This window comes from Prunus avium, chromosome 4, assembly GCF_965620075.1.
Source record: "Prunus avium chromosome 4, drPruAviu1.hap1.1, whole genome shotgun sequence".
Taxonomy (NCBI): Eukaryota; Viridiplantae; Streptophyta; class Magnoliopsida; order Rosales; family Rosaceae; genus Prunus; species Prunus avium.
The window spans coordinates 24,508,473-24,534,734 of record NC_142287.1 but is presented as its reverse complement, the minus strand read 5'-3'; the positions used below and the strand labels follow the sequence as shown (position 1 = coordinate 24,534,734).

General features: G+C 36.8%; 4 protein-coding genes across 6 annotated transcripts; 3 read left to right on the top strand and 1 right to left on the bottom strand.

Annotated features, from left to right (window-relative positions):
- Window positions 1-2,620: 2,620 nt before the first annotated feature.
- LOC110745853 (putative GPI-anchored protein At1g61900) lies at window positions 2,621-7,705 on the bottom strand. Of its 3 annotated transcripts, none has more exons than XM_021946000.2 (8): window positions 7,487-7,705; window positions 6,631-6,762; window positions 5,483-6,346; window positions 4,228-4,473; window positions 4,113-4,130; window positions 3,510-3,650; window positions 3,318-3,365; window positions 2,621-2,801 (listed from the first exon to the last, which is right to left on the bottom strand). In XM_021946000.2, the coding sequence occupies exons 2-8, from the start codon at window positions 6,662-6,664 to the stop codon at window positions 2,728-2,730; spliced, it is 1,425 nt and encodes a 474-aa protein (XP_021801692.1). In that variant the 5' UTR covers window positions 6,665-6,762; window positions 7,487-7,705; the 3' UTR covers window positions 2,621-2,727. The 3 variants fall into 3 exon arrangements, with proteins under 3 accessions (XP_021801692.1, XP_021801693.1, XP_088107834.1); XM_021946001.2 differs by having other exon boundaries at window positions 4,113-4,127; window positions 7,487-7,704; XM_088251708.1 differs by lacking the exon at window positions 4,113-4,130.
- A 231-nt stretch (window positions 7,706-7,936) lies between these two features.
- Window positions 7,937-11,259, top strand: GCD1 (ribosomal protein L20). Its single transcript, XM_021946003.2, has 4 exons — window positions 7,937-8,109; window positions 8,870-9,693; window positions 9,876-10,065; window positions 10,859-11,259. Exons 2-4 carry the CDS (start codon window positions 8,933-8,935, stop codon window positions 11,075-11,077), a joined length of 1,170 nt encoding a protein of 389 aa, XP_021801695.1. The 5' UTR covers window positions 7,937-8,109; window positions 8,870-8,932; the 3' UTR covers window positions 11,078-11,259.
- Window positions 11,260-12,656: 1,397 nt separating this feature from the next.
- Window positions 12,657-20,246, top strand: LOC110745854 (uncharacterized). Its single transcript, XM_021946002.2, has 10 exons — window positions 12,657-12,865; window positions 13,869-14,025; window positions 14,129-14,312; window positions 15,428-15,498; window positions 15,925-16,062; window positions 16,151-16,242; window positions 17,300-17,571; window positions 18,567-18,652; window positions 18,857-18,958; window positions 19,786-20,246. Exons 1-10 carry the CDS (start codon window positions 12,753-12,755, stop codon window positions 19,945-19,947), a joined length of 1,377 nt encoding a protein of 458 aa, XP_021801694.1. The 5' UTR covers window positions 12,657-12,752; the 3' UTR covers window positions 19,948-20,246.
- Window positions 20,247-21,958: 1,712 nt separating this feature from the next.
- ENODL1 (early nodulin-like protein 1) lies at window positions 21,959-23,733 on the top strand. The gene is made up of 2 exons (XM_088252591.1): window positions 21,959-22,390; window positions 22,768-23,733. The coding sequence occupies exons 1-2, from the start codon at window positions 22,216-22,218 to the stop codon at window positions 23,535-23,537; spliced, it is 945 nt and encodes a 314-aa protein (XP_088108717.1). The 5' UTR covers window positions 21,959-22,215; the 3' UTR covers window positions 23,538-23,733.
- Window positions 23,734-26,262: the final 2,529 nt, after the last annotated feature.

Genomic DNA, 26,262 nt, shown 5'->3' with positions numbered 1-26,262 from the left:
TTAAGTGGAGCTCTTGAGACCCTTTGTGGGCAAGCCTTTGGTGCAAAGCAGTATGGCATGTTAGGCCAGTACCTGCAAGCCTCATGCCTAATATCCTTGCTAACTTCCTTGCTTATTTCCTCACTTTGGTTATTTTCGGAGCCAGTTTTGGTTTCGTTGCTACACCAAGACCCAGAGACCTCAAAACTCTTGCCCTTCACATAGGCCTCACCTATTCTCTTGTCCACTTCACTCCTCTGGGCTTCAGAGCTGTTCCACTTGCAGCATCCATCTCCCTCTGCTTCTCTCTTCTTATGTTCGCTATCTACATTCTTCGTTCAAAGAAATTTGAGTCTACATGGGAAGGTTTCTCCTTGGCATCACTCAGTGCCCGTTTGGCATTGCTTATTTGGGGTGATAAGTGATTTTTTAAAAAATTTGGGAAGCCAGTTTGGCATTGCTGTGCTATGAAAATAATCACTGTCATATTTGCTGTGAGAGAAATCGGCTGTCAGAAAAAGCAGTTTGGCGTTTGGTAAACTTTTTGTTAAAAGTGTTGTTGGTACTGATTCCCGCATAATTAGAAAAAAAATTGCAGCATAATCATTAAACCCAGCGCCTCTTCGAAACTGATTCTTGCATAATCAGAAAATGAAAGCACCTCATTAGTTGCTTTCCCTTATAGCTTTCTCTCACAGCAATTTTTAATAATAAGTGATTTTCTCATAGTTTACCAAACGGGCTGACAGTCATGTCCCTGCTGTTTTGAGGCTTGGCCTCCCTAGTGCAGCAATGGAATGGTATAAGTTTTTCTTTTTTAATAATGTTGGAGTTTAGAGTGTAATGCTCTGATACCGTCATTGGTTTGTGTTTAGGATAAATAGGACACATATGAAACAAAGTGATTTTATTAGATAGGAGGAGAATAGTACATAGTTTAGTATAGCTAATTGGCCTCCTAGTGGTGTAGCTATTGACCGTGGCGGACCAAGTTAAAGGCTAACCTGTTATGTAGCCCAGGGATGCTTTTGGGTGGAAAAAAATCATACATATATTTGACTTTTTTTTTTAAATATAGCCCAGTATGTATTAATCTATTAAAGTACAAAAAATACCAATTTTCTATGAACTTAGTTGCATGGAAGTAACAAAAATACATAGTAGAATAGGTATACTTTCAATTTCGTTGTTGGAACACATTTTTATTTAGATAATATCAGTTTTCTTGTTGCATTTAATATGTATTTGTTTTATGTTAAAACTTATTGGAAATTAGTTAATGGAGCTATGAATTAGTGTGGTTTATATGATTTAATATATACTTTTATTTCTAGAAAGGCTATAAAAACTGTAAGTACAAAAAATAAAATTTTTTTTTTAAAAAAAAGTTCATTAGATTTTACCCTAAACACTTTAGCTAGCCCACCTGTTGAAAAATTCCTAGTTCCGCTCTTTTGGCTACCTATGTTCGAAATTTATGACTCGTAGGCTATTGGCCACCCATCAACCCTTGGTTGATGGGTTAGCTCTTGGCTCCCTTAGTAGCTTAGGTAAGGAGTTCTCTTGGCTAGGCCACACCCCCTTAGGTTGGGCAAGTCAATACTCATGATTTTGTTTTCAACTCCAAACTGACATTCCTCCATCTTTTAGATCTTGATTTTGTCTAGAATTGTTTAGATCCTTTCATCACAAATGAGCATTAGTATTTTCAACAAATACAAAGAGGATCCTCTGTGGATCCCTAACTAATATCACTATTGTCAATCAATTATATGTTAAAAATAATTACATTTGTTTACATAAATATAACATTGTGGTAGCGCGAGAGTTTCAAACGAACTGGGAGCAGGCAATCCAGAGAAAGCCAAGAGGGCCATGATGACTGTGGCCCTTAAGCTCTCTGGCCTTGTTGCTTTCGTTCTTGGTCTGGCACTGGCAATTGGCCACAATTTCTGGGCTGGTTTATTCAGTGGCAACCCAGAAATAGTAAAAGAATTTGCATCCATGACACCTTTCTTTGCGGTTTCGGTGATCGTTGAACCTCTACAAGGTGTTGTTTTAGGTAAAAAAGAACAAAAATCGACATTTTCCATTAAACGCTGGTTACATTTTTCCTGTTTTCTTTTTCTTGAGCATGCATGAGAAATTATTTTTGGGGTTAGCAAAAGTTGGCCTGCCATGTTAATCTGGCCACATATCTGGTTGGCGTGGCTATTTCCGGCCTTCTTGGGTTCAAGACCAAGCTACATGCTATATTGAGACATTTGTTATTTATATACCAAGCTAGTTGATTTGTTCTGTTTCCTTTAGTTGGTGTTTCATTATTTGATGTTTGTTCTTAACTTAATTATATTATGGTTTCAGGGGTTGTGGATTGGACTAATTTGTGGCATCACTTGTCAAACCAGCATAATTTTGCTCAACGTATTGCTCAAGAATTGGGGTCCTCGATCCGATATTACACGATCTGATACCTGATTAACAATCTTTTCTGTTCCAACAAATAAGAAAAACAGTATCTATCTTTGTTAAGGTTTTGCTTAGACTTAGTCCATAAATCAGATCTCTATTTCGGTACAATGAGAAGGAGCTCCATTGACATGCTTCGCATGCATGCATGGTGCATGTGCACGTTTGAAGAGAGAGAGAAAATGAGAACTGCTATACATTGTGGCTACTCAAAATATACAGGACAGTCCACACACAACATCAATTTCAAAAAGCCCCTAATTCAAACCGGCCCAACCCTCAGTACAACAAAGTGCACAAAACAAACAATGAAAAAACGGGAAACATAAATTCTAGCTCACCACCACGACAGCCTGCATCAAAACATTGCTTTACAATGTTAGACATTTCACCTAGGGTGGAAAAAGTACTAAAGAAAGGGCAAAGAAGAAATGCGAATTCCGGAACTGCTAATGCATTAGAAAAGAAAAGATTGTGAAGAAACAACACAGGACTAATGCCAGCTTGAACAACACTATTTTCTTGAAACTCAATGCTGTAGTCTCTACATTAAATGATAAATGATAAATCTGAATTCTAGTATGTCAAACAACTAGCACTGATTCCATTTTCACAAAAACAAAAGGCTTCTTCCAAAAATCGAATTGATTTTACCTTCGTTTGGCTAACATTTATTCCTTTGAAAGAACCCCAGATTTTGTAAATACCTCATTGCATTAACTTCACAAAACAGGGCACCTTTTGTTTTTTTATTTTCCAATGTCATGACGTTTGTCCATTTCGTTTTTTGACTTTGTTAAACACATTAAAATCAATGAAACGGAGAAAACTAACAAGAGCCATAAATTAGAGAATCCAGTGGTACACACCAAGATTTTTAAAAGTCTCCGCCGTTGGTAGTGCAGGCAATGACATCTCTGCAAAACAATAGTAGTAGCCATGAGGTCATGGAATTCACATAAAACGGCAAATATTCTATAAATATAATCTCAGTAGTAGCTGTCATATAGTAGATATTATGAAGAAAAATGGCAACAGTTATGCTTTGACCAATCAGTTACCAGGTGCACAAAGGGACACCGATGAAATTGAGGAAGACGAAGGCCATGGTGCTGCAATGTTGTCACTCAAATCACATATAAAGCTGATGCCTGTTATATTGTCAAAAATCACATCTGAAGGCAAGCTTTTAAGTAGACACCCTGCATTTGAGCAAAACCAAAATTATCAATTTAATAAGAATAATGATTACCAACTTCGCACGCAAGGGAATTCCTTTCATTTCCGTCAAGTACATACAAGAGAACATGAAATCCAACCCCACACTCTAGAACTCCCGGGATATGTACATTTAGGATGCGCATACGTTAAACCACCTGAGCTAATTGACGCCCATTTAAGTAAGTCACACTATTAGCATTGTAACCAACATTATTATAAAAGCATCCACAACGCATCCCAAAGAAAATTTCCCAGAATACATTTTCAGTCACACATGAAGCACACAATGCTTTCAAGCATCGGGTATTCTTATATTTCTTGGAAAATAACTACTGGAACGAATAAAGCTATACAGAATGCTACACAAGATTGGATATCAAATCATGGGAATGAATATAATGAATAGATAAAGGAAACAGGAAAAAAAATTGAATATATCCTACCTTGTTGACCATATGCTGCTTCAGTGTCCACAGGGATCCAGAAAAAAAAAATAATAGATCAGATATCGTAAAGGAAAAGAGGCAGAAAATTTGAATGACATAGCAGGATCAGTACCTTGAATGCTGAAGTCTTTCAAGTCAACATCACAAAGCTCATAAACATTTTCCATTACCCCACCTTTCCTCAACATGGACCCAAACACTGTAGCACAGATTATAGCTTGTTTATTTGTAATCAACATTTGCTTTTGTATTCCAGAGATGTAAGTGTTTAATGAGCTACAGCAGGAAGGACTAGGGGCTGCAACATTGCGACATGCTTGAACTACTTCTGAAGGCTGCTTAAAATCCAAAGGACAAACTGCACAAGTGAGAATCATTTTCATGAGAAGAGATGTACACTACAAGACAAGTCCAAAAATACAAGGCTTAAAGATGTAATCATCAAGTTGTACAAACCAAATAAAATGTGAATAGTTCACGTACTAGTTAAGCAAGCCAAATCTCAAACTTAAAAACTCGAGCAAAAGTGGGTAAACAAACAGAAAGGTTTATCATTTTTCTGTTCACAAAGCCAGCGCATCTTAATTTCTTGTTGCTCAGGAATTGAAGTGGATTTTTGTGTTCAACACTTTCCAGTTCCTGGGTTACAGTTAACAACTATAATACAAATGCTGGAATATTTACCACAATTACAATACCGGAAAAAATATATATATTCGATGCCGCACTAATTCGTTAGAGCACATTATTTGGTAATTAGTGAATCAAGGTTGTGAAACTGTTGTTCAAAACACAACCAACTTCTAGAATTTTCATACAAGTATGGCATGATATTCAGCACATTTATCTCTTGAGATATTTTCCATGACCGAACATTAACCACTGTAAAAGTATACATATAAATTAGGTTAAATAATTATTAGTGAAAAAGAACCAATGATTAAGTTACCCTATAAGATAGTTATGAAAATTAACATAACTCAAACACTTCATACTATAAAGAACTAAACGATAATGGTAATACTAGAGATGGGAATCCTTCATGGCCCATGAAAGGTTAGACATGAAATTAATAGTATGGTTCATAAAAGAAAAGAAAGTACCAAATACTGATTTTTTTTAAGTTTCCTTTTGCTTCAACCATCGACTCAAACAAATTGTCTTTTCTTTTTCTTTCTTGGCTCTTAAACTTTCAGATTTCAATAAATGGAGGAACCTTCTTACTGCATGCGTTGCTCTTTTGTATTCCTCATTTATTCATTTCCCACCAATAGGCAAGACAAAAAACTTAACATGAAATTAGATGCTCAAACCGCAGTTCCTAAAGTCTAAAATAAATTGGTCGTGTACATAATTTAATAGTGTACCTTTGTTAACTTTGCAGGCAGATAATATTCGAAATGCAGTATTTGCAGCATCTGACGAGAGTTTCCTCGAAAGATATGTAAAAACCACTCCTTTACAATCGCTTAGAGTATCAGTGTAGTTAAGCCCACCCACTAAATTTTTGTTCTCATTCATCATCAATTGTTTTCCAGAGATTTGACGTGCAGCATCCATGATTGCTAGCTGGCAGATTGGTCTGCAGCACTCTTTAAGAGGATCAACAGTTGTGCAGGCCTCCAGTAATCCACTTGTATTTGCTGTTTTATCAAAGGCACTAATGTCCTTCACTGGACAGGACCCACCCGTAAGATTTGATGAATTTATGGAGCAAAGTGTAGCTATTGAACTGTTTGCACCCCTGCTGGCTAAGATACTGATGATATCTGTAAAACAATCATTCGCAACTGAATTTTGCAAAACCAACTTATCAGGCTTGAAGCTATCGAGACCCCGGAAGATACGGATCAAACTACTAAACTGTGGGCAACATATTACATTTCCTACAAGTGCTGCTAGGGGTTGAGAACAATCAGATGCGGTTTTTTCCATTAGACTTGATATAGTGGAGAAATTTACAGGACATTTCCCAGTTAAAACAGGCTCATATCTTGTCGGAAAAGTTGGGTACATTGGTGCCAAAGGTTCATCTGCAGGATTTGGGTAATGTGGAATAACAGCTGGTGATATTTCTATGGGATCAAAGAACCCAGTAGTAGGTGGATTAGCCAGGCCTAGCTCTGCCATTGAAGAAACATGACTTCCGTTAAATACTGTCTGCACTGCCACGACATCTTGGAAACTGGATAACCAGATAAAGAATAACAACAACCGACCGCACAAATAACCTGCAGCCACATATAAGCCTGTCTTCAGAAGTTGTGGCAAGGAATATAACTACAGAACCCATATATTGCAAGTTTAGATATGTTTAAAGAAAAAAGGTACAAAAAGAATCAACTTAAGGGATACCTAATTGATACCTATCCTGCAGTCATAACAGCACTACACTAGGGAACGGGACCTTGATGTATCACCACATATTAAGTACTATGAATTCACAATACCCATCTTTTGCTCCTTCCTACTGTAGAAATCCTATGCAAGCTAGCTATAATAAATACAAACTTACCCTTATGATGAATAACAGTCTGAAAACAGTCCATAACTCCCAAAGCCCCCGGGTACCATTGAGATTTACGTAAGTAAATGGTACTTTAGTTGGTGATAGGCCCAAAAATTGCTCGCACCAATGTAGCAATACCTATGAAACCATCAAGATCAACAAATACACAAGGAAAAGTCCTTAACTCATATTGAGTGCAGATGAAAAGACATAAATGTACTACCAATATAATTTTGTTTTTTTTAGATGAATAATTTTCTTAGAATATATATACATAATCCACCTGTTACAGAATTCATAATCACAAACCCAAATAGATACAAACTTGCACTCGCTAATAGGCCTAATAATGGTTGGTGTGTCTAGTAGTGTGACCATGTTCTTCCATGCTTCAGAAACAAAAGAACTCAAGCATACCACCATACATTTTCATTTCTCTGACAAGAAGCCAATGATAAACCGCAAAAATCGAAATATATATATATATATATATATATATATATATATTATTATTATAAATAAAAAAAAGGAAGCTAGAAAACTGAAAATCCAGAGAGAACGGAAGCTAAAAGAACTCATGACAACTCACAACACCAATTGAAAATTTAATCTTTTACCCCCCTTTTGGGAATCAAGAAAGGAAGGAAAAGTAAAGGAACCAAATCCATTAACAAATCTGAAATTTCACATTTGTTTTAATCTCAGAAAAATGAAATGAAAAGGAAAACTTTAACTACCAATAACAAGTTGCACCTTTTCCCCTGTATTTTCCCACACTTTCTCAGCCACCAAACAGCAGATAATTACAGATATACAAGCAAATAACTAAAAAAAAAATTACCCAAAAGAAACAGAAAAGTACCTGAAGATGTTGAAGCCATTGAACATAGTTTTCAGTAAGAAATTGAACGGTTTTCGAGGTTCGCGAACCTGAACCCGATCAAGCCCGCATGGTTTTCAGGTCGATGGAATCGGGTCAATTTGGATACCCGAAATCTGAGCTGAGCTGAAATGGTGAACTGATCACTCGGACTGTGTTTTCAGTAACTGCTTTTGAGGTTGGATGTAGTGGACGACAGCAGTCTCTACCTTTTGCCTTTTTTGACTTCTACGGTTCTACCGATTTGACCCGGGTCTCGGGTCTCCGGTTTTAGGCCCATCAAGCTGTGCAGTTCATGGCCCAGGACGTGGCAAGGCCTATCCGGGTCGCCCGACAATCAAATCGGTGTATTTATGGACAAAACCATCGAAACGGTGCGTTTTGTGATGCATAGCCTGCGAGGGTTTGGGGGGTTTATATATCTCTACAGCATCTCTCACTCTCTCTCTCTCTCTCTCAAATTATCAAAATTCCATTTCTTCACTGAGAAATGCGTTGATTTCGATCAATGGATCATGAAGTGATGTAATTTTGATTTGGGTTTGGCTTCCATGAATTGATTCTTACAAGTTCCAGCAACAGCTCTATACATATCTCTCTTCCAGGTTTTTTCTGTTTCTCTTCCGACATTTTTACTAATTTTTTATATTAGAAAATAGTTTATGTGCATACACAAAGGGGTATGCATATTTCGTTATGTTATTGCGGTTTTCATGTTTGGGTTTCTTAGAAAATGTTTGTTCTGTGTCGATGAACAGCAATTCAATTTTTGTGTGTGCTTTTGTTTGGTAATGGCAAAATGGAAAGACTCAAGTTAATTTCTTTACCCAAAGTTAGGAATTTGTTTCCAATCCATCAATTTATAAGAACAGCTTCTGAGATGATATTCAAATGCTGTTATATTTTACCGCATCCAGATTCAGGGTTCCGAACTTAGATAGTCAAGTTCTCAAAGTTTATGTGTGTACTTGTGCTTCTCTATACAGATGCATATATCTTTTCTTTTTCTTGTTATAATGCTTTGTTTGTTCTATGGGCAAATGGGTTTATTGGTTGTGAAGTGAGCAACTAATTACCCTCACTCAAATGAAGGGAATTCATTTGATGTTCTTTTAGCAGAATTGGGGACTAATTACCCTCACTCAAATGGGTTTATTTAGACGTTCTTCTCTTTCTTGTATCTCTTTTGCTATCAGATCAAGATTTGGGGTTTTGAATTTGTAAAGTTTCCAAATTTGATGTGTGTGTGTGTGTGTGTGTGTGTGTGTGTGTGTGTGTCACTGTGTATGTATATTGAACTTAATTGAGTTGAGGAATTGCTTTAGGTCTATCATGGATGCTTAAGAGGTTTATTTATGATTTTAGGATATTCTGTACGGGTGGTGTGGCACACTAGATTACTTCCTTGGCAAAAATACTGCAGCGGCTATGCAGAATCTTCACCGTGTTATAACCCGTCTTTCCTCAACTTCACTTGGCACAAGCACGAGCGCAGCAAAGCTTCTGAGAGAGAAAAGTAAACCCACTTTGGGAAACAATGATGTGCTTTCATTGAAGAATGGTATCGAAGCTTCTCAATTTATCACCTCCCGATTTTTTTCTTTCAAATCTGGAGGTGATGATGAAAATAATGGCAAAGATGAGTGGGAAAAACCCCAGGGGGGAACATTTAGCAATAATGCATCAGATGATTTGGGTTGGGATTCTTTATCCGCATGGTCGACTGGATTGACCAAGGAGCATTTTGATGGGGAGGTGGTTGGTAGACGGAAAAGTGGAGACGACACATCTCAATCTTCAGTCATCTCTGGTCCTCAATCTTCAGTCATCTCTGGTCTGCAAGAGATTGAGGATAGAATAAAGGAACTGGAGGCAGAGAACCGGAAAAGTAAGCGGTTTGTGGATGGGTGGGGAGAGAGATTAAAAGAGGTAAGTGCGCTTTTGAAGCAAGTGCGTGAGCCGGGTGCAAGGGGGTCTTATCTCATGGACTCAGAGAAGGCCGAGATGTATCGGTTGCACAAGGAAAATCCTGAGGTTTACACTGTTGAGCGGCTGGCCAAGGATTATAGAATTATGAGGCAGAGAGTGCATGCCATTCTTTGGCTCAAGGAGCTGGAGGAAGAAGAGGAAAAAAAGCTTGGTCGTCCTTTAGATGATTCTGTTGAGCTCCTGCTTGACACCTGTCCTGAGTAAGATATCAATTTGGAAGCATTACTTCTTTGACAGTAAAGGTTTCTTGATGTGTTAATTGTACTTGCAATTATCTTTATTAGTGATTTCACTTCTGCTTTATGCATTGGCTAGTGGTGCATGGCTGATTTAATAGCCACCTTGTATTTCTCATAGTGCCCGAATATTTTCCTCTTTTCAGATTTTTCAATTCTCATGACCGTGAATTCCATGTCGCTTCCCTTCCTTACAAACCTGACTTCAAGGTTATGCCAGAGGGTTGGGATGGTACCACCAGAGATTTGGACGAAGTCCACTATGAGATCTCCATGAAAGAAGATGAAATGCTTTATCAAGAATTTGTCCAGAGGATGAACTTCAACAAAAAGAAAGTAAGTTCCATAAGCCTCACATTTCCATGAGAAAGAGAGAGAGTCCAACATTGGAAATAATAATAAAAAAATTAGCTAGTTCTGTATTACAAAGTATTACTGCTATATTTGGCGAGTCTTAAGTGACGGATTAGGTGAGTCTTAACTGGTGATGTTGGTTGACAATTAGGTAACTGAAGTTAAGTGCCATGTCCAGTTGGGTGTTTACAGCTTTTGATTGTTTACCGTGTGGGTTTGCCTGTGGTTCCACTTTCTGGTTATTGGAGTTGAATTTAGCGGGATATTGGTTGAGTCTTAACCGGTGAAGTGGGTTGACAGATAAGGTGATTGAAGTTTAAATGCCATGTGCGATTGGGTGTTTGCAGCTTTTGACTGTTTGTGCTGTGGATTTGTCTATGATTCCACTTTCTGGTTCTTAGGAGATGAATTTAGTGGGATATTGGTTAACAAGTGAGTACGGGATGATAGATGGGGCAACAGGGTGGTATTTTGCCAAACAGAAAAGAATGGCCAGTGGTAAGGTGAAGGAGCAGGGGAATTTTTGGACACCAGGTTCTATTGACTCGCTAAATGAAAGAGGCTTTGCTGCTTGTCTTTGCTCCACTTCTTTGCCATTAAAGACTGGTGTTGATAACCAAGGTTTTGCATAGAGTGATTCGAGGCTTTTTTTTCTCTGCCTACGTTCTGCCCACTGAGCTGCAGATTGACTCTGCAGTTTTTGTAATGAATACCTTCCATATTTTCTGTTCACTCTTTCGTTGGCCCTTTAACTGATGGTTTCATTTGTTTGTAGATGAAAGGGGAGGTTTTCTGCCACAAGCATAGTCGTCGCCGTACTTCGGATGGGTGGAACTTTACAGTGGAGAAACTGGGACCCAGAGGAAAGCGTGGAGGTGGTGGTGGCTGGAAGTTTGTAAGCCAGCCAGATGGTTCCAGCCGACCACTGAATGAAATGGAGAAAATGTATGTGAAGCGAGAAACACCCCGCCGCAGACGCAAGATCCTTCCCTGATGATGAAGTCTTTTGTTATTGAGTTAGATGTTACTTACAAGAATATTTGTAGTAGTTGCAAATTTTGTGTGTTCTGCTCCATCTGCATTTCTACCATTGTTAATCATAGACCTTTTTCTCAGATTTTTGGCATTGTATCTTTTGCTTAGGTTTATGGTTCAGCAGCTGATGGCCTTCACCAACCTCTTTCCTTCCCAATACAACTGATTCATTAATAATAATCACAGAACGATATCTTTAGATGGCTAATCTTCTGTTTTTTCTGTTCTCTTTCAACAAGCGTCTAAGAGCATCTCCAACCGATATGTCCAATTGCCACATTGACATGAAATGGCAAAAATTGAAGGTTAAAGTTGCTCTAATTGAATGGTCAAATTTTACATGGATTTGAAGGCTGGAAGAGATATGTCAAAAGGAGAATGCTAGCAATCTTCTCTCTAACCTACTCCTGTGGACCTTCTCCCCTTTTCTCATGACACGTGTCATTTTCCTTACGCTTAAAACAATGTCATTAATGCATATACAAACTAATTTTTGCTTTCCAAGTCTATCCTTATTAAATGCATTCAATTTATCCAAATTTTTTTTACAACTTTCTTACCATCTTATTACTTCTTTTTTAGCATCAGTTATTTTTTTTAAAAGAAAATGTCAGCTTTTAAAAAAAAAGGAAACATCTGTTTTTTTTTTTCTAACACAAAAGAAATGTCAATTTTCTATTTTATATAGAAAAAAAAAAAAAAAAAAAAAAGTCCTTCACATCCGTAAGCACCCCAATGGTACAGAGTTTACAAACTAACATGTAAAACACTTGTAGCTCAGTATCATGTTAGTAGCCGTTGATTGATCCAAAATTCAAAAGTTATTCCTATATCCCAAATGTTAATTATTCGAATCATCATTCTCCAGTTTTTACAAAAGTAAATATTATTTTTTGAAATAAAAATATTTTTCTTTTCATACAAACAATAGAATATTTACAGAGATACTTTTATTATGGACCAATACATCCACAACAAAACTACACCCCATATAGGGTTAGTCACAACTAGGTATCAAACTCATCACAAATTTATATATCATTATCGCTATCCATATAAGTCGAACTAAGACCTATTACAATCAAGTGGAAGAATATACCACATACCACTGGATCAAAAATTAGTTGGTTAAAAATGAAAAAATTTATTTGACTCGGATATCTTTTCTCATGCTTAATGAAATTCCAAATTTATTCTATATACAAATAAAAAATAAACAAACAACTATAGTTTGCCGCGCTCAGCTTGTTATATATCAATTGTTGCAATTAATTATCAATTAAAGATTAGCATAAACTATGATAGTAAAAAAAAATATATGATTCGTTAGTATTACCTTCGTTGAGTTTAACCTGCACCATCACCCAAGTAGTTACCACCCTTCCCGCCATGAAAGTGATGACTATTGAAGGGAAAAAAAAATTGACACTGGGATGAATCAGATCAGATAGCATAGATGATATTTCAAAGATAATATCTTTATGAGGAAGAAAAAAAAGTTGGACTTTTTCTTCTTTTTTTATTTATTATTTTCCTACCTTTCTTCTGTACATGTGTATACTGTAGAGAGAGAGAAGCACCAACAGGCACCGAAAAACCAAAAAAGAGCAACATGGTCATTTTGTAGAGCAACCATGAACAGCAAGAGCAATCAAAGCTCCGATAGAGATGAAAATCACTCAAAGAAAGAAAATCCTATCTCAACCCTTGATTCAAGATTCAACCAAACCCTCAGAAATGTTCAAGGGTACCAATCCAGTTCCCTGCGTATATATGATTTTTGTTCATTTCTCATTTCTTATTGATATTTGCTTGTGATTTTCCTCAGATTTGAAAACCCATTCGGGAAAAGTTTCTATCTTTCCAATCAACTATTAAACTGTCACTAATTAGAATGCCGTTTCTCACTCGTTAATGGCTCCAATTCATTGCATTGAGGATTTGACTTGGTCCTAACACGTAAAGTATAGCTTTTTATTTCTCAAATTGTAAGAGTTGGTTTAGAAAAGGATTATGGGATTTTTTGGTTTCGATATATTAGATAAGAAGCAGTGAGAAAAGTAGTGTGATTTGGGAGATCTCTGTTCTTAAATTGGATAAATTCATTCGTGCTCTGTTCTTTTTGGTTGGTGGGAAAATGTGGCCACACAGAAGCAATCAGACTATTTTAATTTAGAGTGAATATGTGATTCATAGTTCTGATCTGTTGCTTCTGCTTAGTTTACTCGGCCACCGATTTTGTAAGATTGACCTCAAATTGATGTCACATAGCGGAAAATTGGTGTGGATTACATTCTGACTTTTACTGGATTTATTTTCTTGACTAGGAAGCATGTGCTAAGGTGTCTTAGATTTAACTGATGCTGCCATGGTTCCTAGTGTAAAATAGTTTGGTTCATTATATGTAATAATCGTTAGTGTGGTGAAAATTCTGGTATATTATTGCCATTAATATTATCCCAATCTGGCAAATTGTAGATATAATTGCATTTGGTATTAAAATGCCCTTGTTGTGCTTATCAAATTGATAAGAACATTGCATTAGGTTTTCTAAGCCTTCTAAGTTCTTAAAACACGACTCCTTTCCGTCGTTTCATTATATAATTTTCTATCTGATATCTCTAGTGTCTGGAATCCTAGCAATTTGTGATGAAAGCTAAATGTTGTTCTAAATAAATCAAACGTATTGTTTGTAATATTAGTTCAATATCTTATTATTTATGTTTTGATTATATTTTTCTGATATCTAGGTTGCTCAAAGGTCGTAGTATGCCTGGTAAAGTATTACTAACCAGGAGATCAAACGTGCTAGATCATTCAAAATTACAAGAACCCTCTCTCAATTATGGAAGGAGCTTCTCATTCAATGATGCTGATACAAGTGATCACATAGCCAAGGCGTTGGAGGTTTATTTTGATATCCTTTTTGTCTAATAAATTTGAAAAGAACATATCATTTGCCATAGTTGATTGGCTGAAAATTCTACTGATACTTTTACTTCTAAAATAGGAAGAAGTTGAAAGCCTAAGCAATCCCAACAATAATGCAAATTCAAATAAGTTAAAATCATCAACTTCGAATGTTGAGAATCTTTCCAAGGGAGCTCAAAAATCCATCATGGGAGCTAGAGCTACGGATTCTACAAGAGTTATGAAGTTCACAAAGGTCCTTTCAGGGACAACAGTCATATTAGGTATAAGGACTCTCTCTTTAAACTTCCCCCCTTTCCCCTGCTTTTCTTCTCTCCCACCACTCTATTCATGAAGGTTATATAAAGGTAAAATGTTTTTTTTTTCTCAGTATGTTCTGATGGTGCTTGGATGATTTGTTAGAATCTGTTAATATCCTCTTATTTCATTCCATCCATACAAACCTTATAGCCATATGCTACAACTCCACATGAGTTCTTGTTTTTCCCCTCCAAAAGGATAGTGCTTCTCAGAAACCATAAAAATGCATGGCCAAGCTTCCATGAACATTTTGTGCCAAAGCTTTAAAGAAGCAGAGCAATGGAGAAAAAAAGGGTCAATATTTTCAGCCTCCCCTTTGCACATAATACACCCATGAGGAGATAGACTAACTTTAGGCCTCTTTTGAACCACAAGTATTTACTCTACCACGAGCAATAATCTAAAGAATATTTTTACACAGTACTTTTGCCCCTCCAAATCATATGATAAGGGTTGAAAAGGGGGAGAGATGACTCATCAATCAACCTATGTAAAATAACACCTAAAATGCCCAAAGACTGAAGAGTCCAATTCTATCTGGTGTTAAAACTGCTAATGAAATCTAATGAAAAATTCTCAGTCAAAGAGAGTCAAGAACAAAGCTGCAAATTTCTATAGAGATTGAAACTCCAGCTTTATGGAAAGAAGGAGACATAAGACTTATTGGCAATTGATACATTATGAGAGTTGGGTAGTCTATAAAGACACGGAAATTTTGCACACAGGAGACTCCCTGCTATGCACCGGACCTCCCAAAACCTAATCCGCCCCCAGTCCCCAGTACTACATGGAGATAAGGAGAGAATGAAATGATACCCTGGCATATTGTTTGTTGCGTTTTAGCTTCAAAATGTTGTACTGTCCTATCACCATGATTAGTGGGCATCCTTATGATGTTAAATCTAAATTTCACACTTGTTATTGTTACTGGTATGCCAAAGCATTTCATTCTGGCAGCTTAGGCCACTATTTTGATTAATTTGTTACCTCTACAAATTTCCTTTTAGCACTAATTGAGCTGTGGATATATATTTTTGTTTCCTTCTTTTTCAAATTTAGTCTTTAATTGTTTATGTAGAGAAGTTGCATGAGTTGGCTTGGAGTGGGGTACCACCATATATGCGGCCAGATGTATGGAGGCTTCTTTTGGTAAGCTCGCTGCTTCTATAATAATGACATAGAAGCTGCAAGGTCCCCCTTGTGGCCCACTTTCTTCATTTACCTTGTCTTTTCCTTTTGTATTCTATATTTCTTTTCATTGCAAGTTTAAAACGTTTGATGCATGCAGTTGGGTTATAGGTGTCTAGTTCATTCAGTGGTGTCCAATGCTCAGCCCATGCTTTGAACTTGAATTTATGCATGTGTTACTTCGTTACATCACTTTTTGTTTTAACTTTTTTTTTCTTGCGAATTTTTTTTTTCTGTAATTGGAGCGGAAGTTCTGAAGCATGTATTTGAAGATAGCATTATGTCTTAGAAAAGGGGTTCACTTTATTTGCCTTTTTGTTAACCTAGATTGCCTTTATCTAGTAAACATTGTGGCTTGTTTGAATTTAAAATATGAACTGACAACAGGGATATGCACCATCTAATTCAGATAGAAGGGAGGGAGTTCTAAGAAGGAAACGCCTTGAGTATCTTGACTGTGCTTCTCAGTACTATGACATTCCGGATACTGAGCGTTCAGAAGATGAGATAAATATGCTTCGCCAGGTGTTTTAAATGTTAAAAAAGCTCCCATCTTTCTTAGTTCTAATATGTGGCTCCTGGTTTTTACAATTACCTTTGTTGTCCTTGTTAGATTGCTGTTGATTGCCCAAGAACTGTGCCAGATGTATCTTTCTTTCAGCAAGAGCAAGTCCAAAAATCCTTGGAGCGCATCCTTTACACATGGTTAATACTACATTTCCCCCATATATCCTTGGTCATTGCTGGATTTTTTGTAACATCGAATGTGTTCATACAAGAAAAAGAGAAATGACTGCATGAAGTGTTACTGATTGTGCTAAGTTGCATCTATTGGGTCTGCTGATTCCTAATAACAAAAGTGTAAAATCTGCAACTGATTTAAAGGTGTATGATTTATTAATCTAGGAATTCCAGTCCATTTATCTTTGTTATAGGGTTCATCTAGGGGGCTTTGGTTCATTACACATGTTGATTATCTTGAAATGACAGCATGGAATAGTGATACGATTTTTATTTTTTTTCTACATTTTGTCCTGTTTAGAGATTTAGAGGTTCGCTATTACTAGTCAGACATGAATGAGAATTTCTGTCTTTGCCCTATTGGTTTTCCCAAAGTAGGTCTAGCTCTGAACTGTCTGAGATAGTATGTCAAGTTGATAGTGAGTTGTTTAAGTTAATATGTACATGTTCTCTACACTATCTTTCAGTAGGTTTAATGTTCTTGACATTGTGCATTTAGAGGGCTGGCATGGGGCATGATTCTCATATTGTAATTGTCACTTAACTATACATGTTTGCTACATTTCCGCTGCTATTTAGTCATTTTAATCAGGATGTTTAAAGGGCCTAGGTTTATTTCGTGGGGTTTTCATGGTAGGTCTCTATGTAGATGTGGACCAAGCAGGGAGAAATAGTGAGTAGTGACAAAAGCTCTTCTATACGCATAACTTGCCTCAGTTATGTGAAGCTTCCTTTTTCTTCCCTCTTCTTCCTCTAATTGAGAAATTTAGCTTATAAGATGCAGATAACAATTCCTGGTACCTTGATAGCGTGAATTGTTTCTATTTTATTTTCTGAGCAGTTTTTGGAGTCCAACAGTTTAGCTTCAAAAAACAACAAAAAACAACAACAAAAACTGGTCTAGATGTGGAGTATGGTTTCAAGATGCCATCATTTTATGATTTTTTCTTTTTCTTTAATTATTTAATTTTTATGATTATTAGTTATGTCTTTTCAAGTTACTTCTTCTCATGTATTTCAGGGCCATTCGACATCCTGCAAGTGGATATGTTCAGGGAATAAATGATCTTGTTACTCCCTTTCTAGTTGTTTTCCTGTCCGAATACTTAGATGGGAGTGTGGATAATTGGTCGATCTCCGATTTGTCTCCTGATAAAATATCTAATATAGAGGCTGATTGCTATTGGTGCCTATCAAATTTACTAGAAGGTATGCAAGACCATTACACTTTTGCTCAGCCGGGAATCCAGAGGCTTGTGTTTAAGCTAAAGGAAGTGGTCAGGCGGATTGATGGTAACTCCCATTTTCTTGCTTTTATTTTCTGCTTCTTGCACGCTTTTTACTGGATCAAGTGAATCAACCGATGCTTCTACGCTTGTTTATGTACTTATAAGCTTCATTTTGGTTAATTTTGCTATACCTATTTTGAATAGGGAAGTCTATTTTTGGCTGTCTCTTCTATTATGTGTGGGGGTGGCTGAGATGTGGGATAGAGTGAAGTTTTGGGCAGCGTTATGGGCTTCGGTTACTCCTGTTTTTAAGGATTTGGCGGTCTCTTCTATTATGCGAGATTTGTTAGCAGTTGTGAAGTGATGTGTTGCTCTTTTCTCTTTTCCTGGGTGGCCTCCTTGTTTGTTCTTGTCCTTTCCTTTGTTTGTTTTGGTCTTGAGATTGCTGTTTTCTTTTGTTTTGCTCTTGTGGATTCCTTATCCACTTGCTTGTTTCTTTGTTTATCTCTTTTGAATTTATAAAGTTTCTATTCAAAAAATAAATAAATAGGGAAGTCTATTTTTGCTCTGGCGTAATTTTCATTATGGAAATCTCTTTGCTTTTCTGTATGTATATTTGGACTTGTACACAGCCACCAAGAGATTTATATTTGTAGTGTTAATTCAGAAACACTATAATAAAAGAAAAGAAATATGCTTCATATATTTTCCCCCAAAAAGAAAATGCTTCAAAAATTATAATGAAAAATCAAATAGGTTGTTCTTTATATTAGGCGCACTGGGGCATTTTCAGTTTTTATGAATCTCGTGATGCAATAAAATGTTGTTGCGCATCATATTATAGTGAGAGTTTGTTATAAGTGAATTCTGGCGAGAGCAATTTTGGGGGAGTTGGTTTTGTAGAAGGAAAGACCAACTTTTGCTCTTATACTCCTCAGACTTCCATTTAATATCTTCAGAAACTGGCAATACCTCATGCTTTAGGATGCATGAAGCACATCAAAGTTCCGCTATCATCTTTGATGTACATACTCATTATTTTTTCCTCTACTGCACTAGAACCTGTATCCAGACACGTGGAGGAGCAAGGGCTGGAATTTCTTCAATTTGCTTTTCGGTGGTTCAACTGTCTTTTAATACGCGAGGTTTGCTTCTACAGATCTCTTCTCTGTACTTGCTGGAGTTTCCTCTTTGTAAAATATATTTGTGCACAGTGCATAAAGTTGACCAACTGTAATCTTGAGGTTTACTTGAATTGTGGTAGAATAATTCTAAACAGATTTGGCCTGGACCTGTGCTTTTATCATTTACTGCAAAGCTAATGGAAATTCTTTCTTTTTGCTGCTTAGATTCCTTTCCATCTCATTTCTCGTCTGTGGGATACCTATCTTGCCGAAGGAGATGCATTGCCAGATTTCCTTGTGTATATATTTGCCAGTTTTCTTTTAACGGTAAGATAGAAAATGTTACCACTGCAAACATATAGTTTCCTTGGTTTCGTTACATATTTGGATGCATTAGCTGTGAGCATGTGATAAGGAAGCGTGTACTTTTATTTATTTGTCCATTAACAAGTTCTGTCCAATTGGTAAATTATGGGGGGGTCGACAGGCTAGCCTTTTTGACAGCTTTGGTTATGGAAAAAAATCTCTATCATTTATGATAATTTTGACTCTTTATTTAAGGTTTTAAAGACCTTTTTGAATTGCATTCATGGCATGCAACACGATCATCACTGAAATGCACTGTAGATTACTTTCCATTTAACAGAAATGGTGGACATAAATGCATTCTTGCTCATCAATCAAGTATCACTATGCACAAGGTAGCCTTGTATATATCATTAGCTTTTCTGCTATATTTCCTGGCCCATGTTTACCGTTTCTCCAGGGTTTTTCTGTACTTGTATACCTTATGGGGTGGTAACTACTTTTGGGTGGTGGTTCTATTGAGATCCCTTATTGGTCCACTAATTGTTTTACTTTGTTTTTATTCTCTCAAACTCCAAATTTTACCCTTGAATAAAACTACAACACTTTTCCTTTTTGAATAAAATGTAGATTCATATAGAATGACTTTTGTTCCTTTGTTACTTTTCTTTTGCTCGAGTCAATTTGACAGCCAATAATCTGAAAGGCTATTTTCTGTGTTATTTGGCTATATATTCCTTTATGTTCTTGCTGTAAAGCCATCATGGTCAGCTTAAACTGCTCTAGATTTTTCATTCGTAACAGAATGGATGCCAATAACTTGAAATCCACTATGATTCGATATGCAGTGGTCGGATGAGCTTCTGAAGCTTGATTTCCAAGAGTTGGTTATGTTTCTTCAACACCTTCCTACTAATAACTGGACTCACCAAGAGCTGGAGATGGTGCTTTCAAGAGCTTTCATGTGGCACAGTATGTTCAAAAGCTCTCCTAGACATTTGGCCAGCTAAAAAAGGAATTTGTAATATTCATTATCTACCGTCATCTCTGAATTTTGTTTTTCTTTTTTCTATTTATACTTTTACGTTTTGTTGTTCTTGATGTCGTTTACTACAATTTTTTTTCTCATATGGTGGAGGCCCCTGGCACCTTGCCCATATTATATGTATCAGGTGTCTCTAATATTTGTATTTGCAAGCATTTCTTTGTAGATTTGCCTTTGAGCAATGGAGGAAAAGGCAAAACAGACTTTGTATTGATTTGTTCTTACTTCATTGAACGGAACCGTAATCGGAGACATTTCTCGTAATTATTATTAATGTTGACCACAAAGTCTGGGTACAATTTCTTTTGCCACCCATCTGAAGGTGCTGCCATGGAAGCTGATCGCTTAGCAAGTTCTCTATTTTCGAAATACTAACGTATAACTTTAGGTAATTTTAGAGAGTAACAAAATTGTAAATAAAACAATTTGAAAGGTATGTGAGTGGCATGAGTAGTTTATTGGGTGACAGTGGCGTTACTCTTTCTTAAAAAGGAAAAAAAATGATGGCATAGAGGCCCCATCGAACACAGAGTGCTCCAAGGCCCAGGTTTTAGTGGTTGAGCTGGAACAAACCAACCCTTTAACCACCTTTCTTGTTTCGGTCATTTACTTTGTGTTGTACACCGTTTTAAGGTTAGGGGATGCTAAATTAAACAAAAACCATTGTTTAGTACAACACATCATTTTACATTTTATATTATCTATCTACTCATTATCGATCCTAGCAAAAAATCAAAAGAAATATACTTTATTAAAAATACTTGTTAAGAAATTTTGAACGGTGCAAAATCTAGAGTTGAAGTACGACAATAAGAGATGTTGAAAGGGTAGCAATGATAGTGAGAAAGGGAAAAAAGAAAATTACAAAGAAAGAAAAGGGTAGCAATAAGACAATAGCCTCAAAGAAGATTGAGAGGGGGCACTCTATTTTCAAAGGAAAGTTTAAAGAGAGTAGTTATTGTTATTGACACTTTAGAAAAGTCATCATGCACTTATTCTTTACATAAATATAAGATAGAAATTGCAAATGGAGAAGTGCAAGATGTCTCTTTTTTAAAAGTGATAATAACAATTCCCAATTTACATTACAAGTAGACAACATATAATTAGAATTATCAGCAAATGACTCACTAGTGTGGTGGTTTGGAGCAATTGCTCTCTTCGGGAAAGATTTTGGGTTCAAGTACTAGCATTCGTGTAGTTTGTGAGTTTAGTATATTATCGCCCCTTTCCATAGAAAATATCTTTTAAAAAAAAAAATTGGGATTATCAACCTCCATCCGCAATGCAAATTAAGGAAAGAATTGGCAAAATATATTGTTTCCATACATAAGTATTTGTATACGCATCCTTTATATAAACATTGACAAAATAACGGAGTTTTATTGCCTGCCAATCTTATCTATTGCGTTGTTGGATTGTCAATTTAGGGCACTATTTAATTAAAAATCTACTTGCTAATCTTATCTTATTGTGTTGTTAGATTTCTAATTTAAGGGATTATCCAATTAAAAATCTACTTAATTAGGCTACAATCTCGCAACATAACATGTTAGATTTTCTTGTAAGTAAATATGTTTCTCTACAGTTCATAAAAAATGAAGAAAAAAAGTTTCTTTACAAAGTTTTATAGGAAGTGTCAAAAAAGAAAAGGAGTCTTTGTGTGTGTGTGTGTGTTTTTGGTGTTTTTCTTATTCAAATAAAATCTTTAATTTAGGAGTTGATGAGTTTATCTATGCCACCACCACAAGAACCATGACAAATAAGGAAAGCAAAATTTCTAATCCACATCACCTTTGAACCTTGGCAACCCACACATGCCACACCACAATAAATTCCCAAGAAAACCGTTAGGTCGGTAGGATGACGCCACGTGTGAACCGTCAATATGGCAGAAAATCAACGACAGCCAATACATGAAACGTACGAAGCTATATCATATTTGCCACGCATAAAGGCTCCTGCAACGGTCAGAAAAACAAGGCCTTATGGACAAGTCTTTATAACTCAGGCCCCTTCCCAGCTTTACTTTCCATCTTCTCTCTTTCCCTTCCCAACTTTCTTTCTCTGCGGAGATCTTCTTCTCTCTTTGGTGCTTGTGCATCTAAATCTCTATCCCTTTCATTTTCACTGCTTATATATATATACATATACATATATATATATATAGGGCAACAGAAACAGTGAGGCTGATCATCTTGTTTTCTGATTTGTTTGTTTTCATTTATCTCTCATGGAGTTTGGGAGATTTGCTTGGCTTGTGTTGCTGGTTTGCTTTGGGTTGTGTTTCTCTTCCACACAAGGATACAGATTCTATGTTGGTGGGGGAGATGGATGGGTCTTGAACCCCTCTGAGAACTACATCCAATGGTCTGGGAGGAACAGGTTCCAGGTCAATGACACTCTATGTAAGATGCTCAAATCTCTCTCTCTCTCTCTCTCTAATATTTTATAGGTTCTTTGTTTTCGATCATTTTCTGAGTCTGATCCTCTTTAGATGTCTTTTTATTCGTATTGTGCTTAGTCTAAAATTACATTTAAACTCTCAAACTGAAAACAACGTTGTTTCGGACATAACATAAGCACCATATCAGAACAGAAAATGACACTTTGTGTTAGATGCACAAATTTCTCGCTTTTTCCTGATATCGAGCTTGTGTCTAAAACGAAGACATAGTAGGACAAAAAATTTAAAACATAAATTAGAGATCCTATATTTCTGCTTAATTTTTTGGACTAGTTTGGTAATTTCTTGGAAATTTCTAATTGTTTGTGACACATACAGATTTCAAGTACAAGAAAGGAACAGACTCAGTGCTTGTTGTGAACAAGGATGACTTCTTCAAGTGCAACACCAAGAACCCAATTCAGAAGCTAGATGGTGGTGACTCAGAGTTCACTTTGGATAGGTCTGGGCCATTCTACTTCATTAGTGGGCAGAATGGTAATTGTGACAAGGGCCAGAAACTGTTCCTAGTTGTCTTGGCTATTAGGCATCACAATAAACCAAACCCTCCTCCTGTTGCGCCCACAACTCCCCCTAGCACCAGCCCTACCTCCCCATCTCCTCAGTACCCTCATCACCCTCCTGGGGCCTCACCATCACTAGCACCAGTGGCTAACCCTCCTGCCACCTCACCATCACCAGTGGGCTACCCTCCTGCCACCCCACCAGCACCAGTGGGCTACCCTCCTGTCACCTCACCATCACCATCACCGGTGGGCTACCCTCCTGCCACCTCACCATCCCCATCAACATCATCTCCAGCGCTAGCGCCAGTTCCGTCTTCATCCCCGACTCTTTCTCCATCTCTTTCTCCGCCCTCACCGCCCCCCGAGGGGTCCACACCGGCCCCGTCCGCAGGTTCCGAGGGCCCCACAACGCCGGGAACCGTTTCACCGCCACCCGGTACAGCGGACTCGACGGCTCCGAGACCGGCGGGGAGTGGAGCGTCGCATAGTGTAACGGCTCCTTCGAGCGTGTTGGTGTCTTCCGTCGTTGTCTTTATCAGTGTGGCCCTGATGAGCAGCTTTGTGCAGGGTGGTGCTGTTTGAAATAATAATGGAATAAATTGTGGGGTGTTTTTTTTAATTTTTTTATAATGATTTTATTAGGATTTCTTAGGTTTTTATTATTATCTTATTTTAGATTTTATTACATACCCTAGAACTTGAGAGGAATTTGTTTCGGGTTTATTTTTATTTGTTAGTTCAATAAAATCGTAATAATAAATTATTATCTGAGATATAATTTTGTTTTTATTTATTTAAGAAATTTTGATAATTTTATTATCCACATTATCTTTTAAAAATATATTTATATCAGTCACTCCTTGATTGATTTGCTTGGTGATTTAAGTTTGAAAAGGACAGGAGGAGGGGGATCGTGCGCCACATTATTAGTTAGAAGTGGAAAAAAGATCGTTTGGTACAAATTGTAGGAAAAATATACAGTAAATTGTAGGAGAATTGGGAGAAAAGATTATTTGGTACAATTTGCATTCCTATTGAAAGGGGTAATAACATACTAAACTCACACATATAGATTACACGGATATTAGCGCTCGACTTTAAATTAGAGTAAGTGGGTAGAATTAAAACTGAAAAGTATTTTGGCAGTTTACTTGTCTAAAGTCATTCAAACTTTGGGTCTATAATCGCAAATTTCCGCAAGCTTTGGGTCTTTTGAGTAGTTCAATAGATTTTTCGCATCACATGCATAAATATTGGTGAAGATGGAAAATGGATCTCATTTTTGCGTACTATATTGGCTGTCTACATAGTCAAGTTATAATTTTGGTTCCGGTAGTTTTGGTGCAGTTTCACTTTGATTCCTATAATTTCAATTGTCACGATTCGACGCTTTCAAGAAGTCCAATTTTACAAACTATAATGGGAGCAAAATTATAATTTGGCTTAAGTTTACTGCACCAATTTTCATAGTCCATTATTACGTAAATTGTCACATCGTGTGATTAATTAGTATAATGTGGATTGTAGTGTGAACTCTTTTTGGGCTCTTGACGTTTTCCTGAATCTAACTGGCACTGCATGACTTGTCGCGTCTTCTTGACGTGTCCTCCTCCTATATACTTCAATGGCCACGGTAGAATTCACATGACCAGTTAAAAATAGCTAGTTTTATATTTTTTTCATGGGGTGGTAACTCTTGGTGGTGATAAAATAAAGGGTTGGGGTGAAAATTGTTGGAACTCATTGTTGTCTCATATTGGCTAGAGGGCCAAAGAGAAAGTAGTTTAAATAGAAATACTCATCTCTAACTAATACCGAGGCCTTTTGTGATAAAACCCCACACTTGAGGATTGTGCAAGTGGTAAAGTGGGGTAAGTATCGGTGTTGTTGGAGTGGGCCATCGGCCCGTTAACCTAGTAAAGGTTGAAATGAATGTGCATTATATAGTCTTCTCGCTATTGGGAGGGTTAAATTGTGTGAATTAAAATTGTAAATTTGGGAATTAAAAAGAGTTTTACTATTTTTAGTCTTATCTTATTATTATTATTACTTTACACAAACGATATTCTACTTTAATTTAAAGTAAACTAATGGGGATTCGAAACCGGATGCAGAGTGGGGAGCACATCTATTGTAGCCAACTTAGCCAACATGGGATATTCTCTTATCCCATTAGTTATTGTTTATCCAAATTGTATCTATGGCCCTAATAAATTTATTTTTGATACTGTAACAATTTGGACAAATTAAGTTTTTTTTTGTTGCTAATGTAATTATTATTAGGTATATGCTCCTCACGCAATGCACGTAATTAATATAATTTCTTCATTGTAATTTGCATATGTGAAAGAAACAAATTTCCAAGTTAACGAGGTCTAGTTAAAACGGATCTTAACTTGCAAATCAGTTGTCTCAAGTTCGAGTATGCGTATGAGAAAACCTCCAACCCCTTCCTAACTTTGGGTAATAAAAATAAAACAAATCTTTATATATTTGCATTTATGTGTTCAAGTTTGACTAAGGAGGCAGATGGAGAAAAGACTTTGGGGCAATGAATGCAATTACACACAATATCTTTCAATTCCAATCAGATGGGTGGGTTTAATTGCAAGACACCTCCTCCGACGAGCGAAATAGACCCAGGGACTTCTCTATTCTATAGCCAGGGGGACTTTTCTTATTGGCCACGTGACTGGCTGTGGATGTCTTGAGACTCCAGAACCTCAAACGTTGACTGGAAGCTTCGCTCAGCTCTTCACTCAAAATTGGCATGCCATATACATATCCTTCTCGTATTATCGTTATCTTCCCCAAAATTGAAGCTTGACAAGGCACTAGTGAATTGTTGCAAATTTACGTTATGTTAATGTTATAAATTAGAGGGGAATTCGAACTCGGGTGCAGAATGGGAAGCACATCTACTGTAACCAAACTCGTGTCTGCATCAAATAACGTCTTTTTTAAATATATAATTTAGAGATATAAATATTCTAGATTATCTTTTTGCCAGAAAAAACATGCATTATCATAACTAGCAAGGCTTTCATTTTCATGGAAATAGTGACAAAATTTGTGATAGTGAGATCAAAGCGTGATCCATCGGCTTTTGCAATGTGTCGGCAAGAACTAAGAAGATATGTGGTACGTGTTTTATAAAATGCTTTTTTCCAAGAGACCAAAGAGGTAGGCAATATGTCCATAGTCTATATGCAGAGGTGGCAACCAATGACATCTTTGTCAATGCACGACACTTGGGAGGCTCAGACAAAGTGATCAAATGAGTGATAGGAAACGCTGCACTTCAACA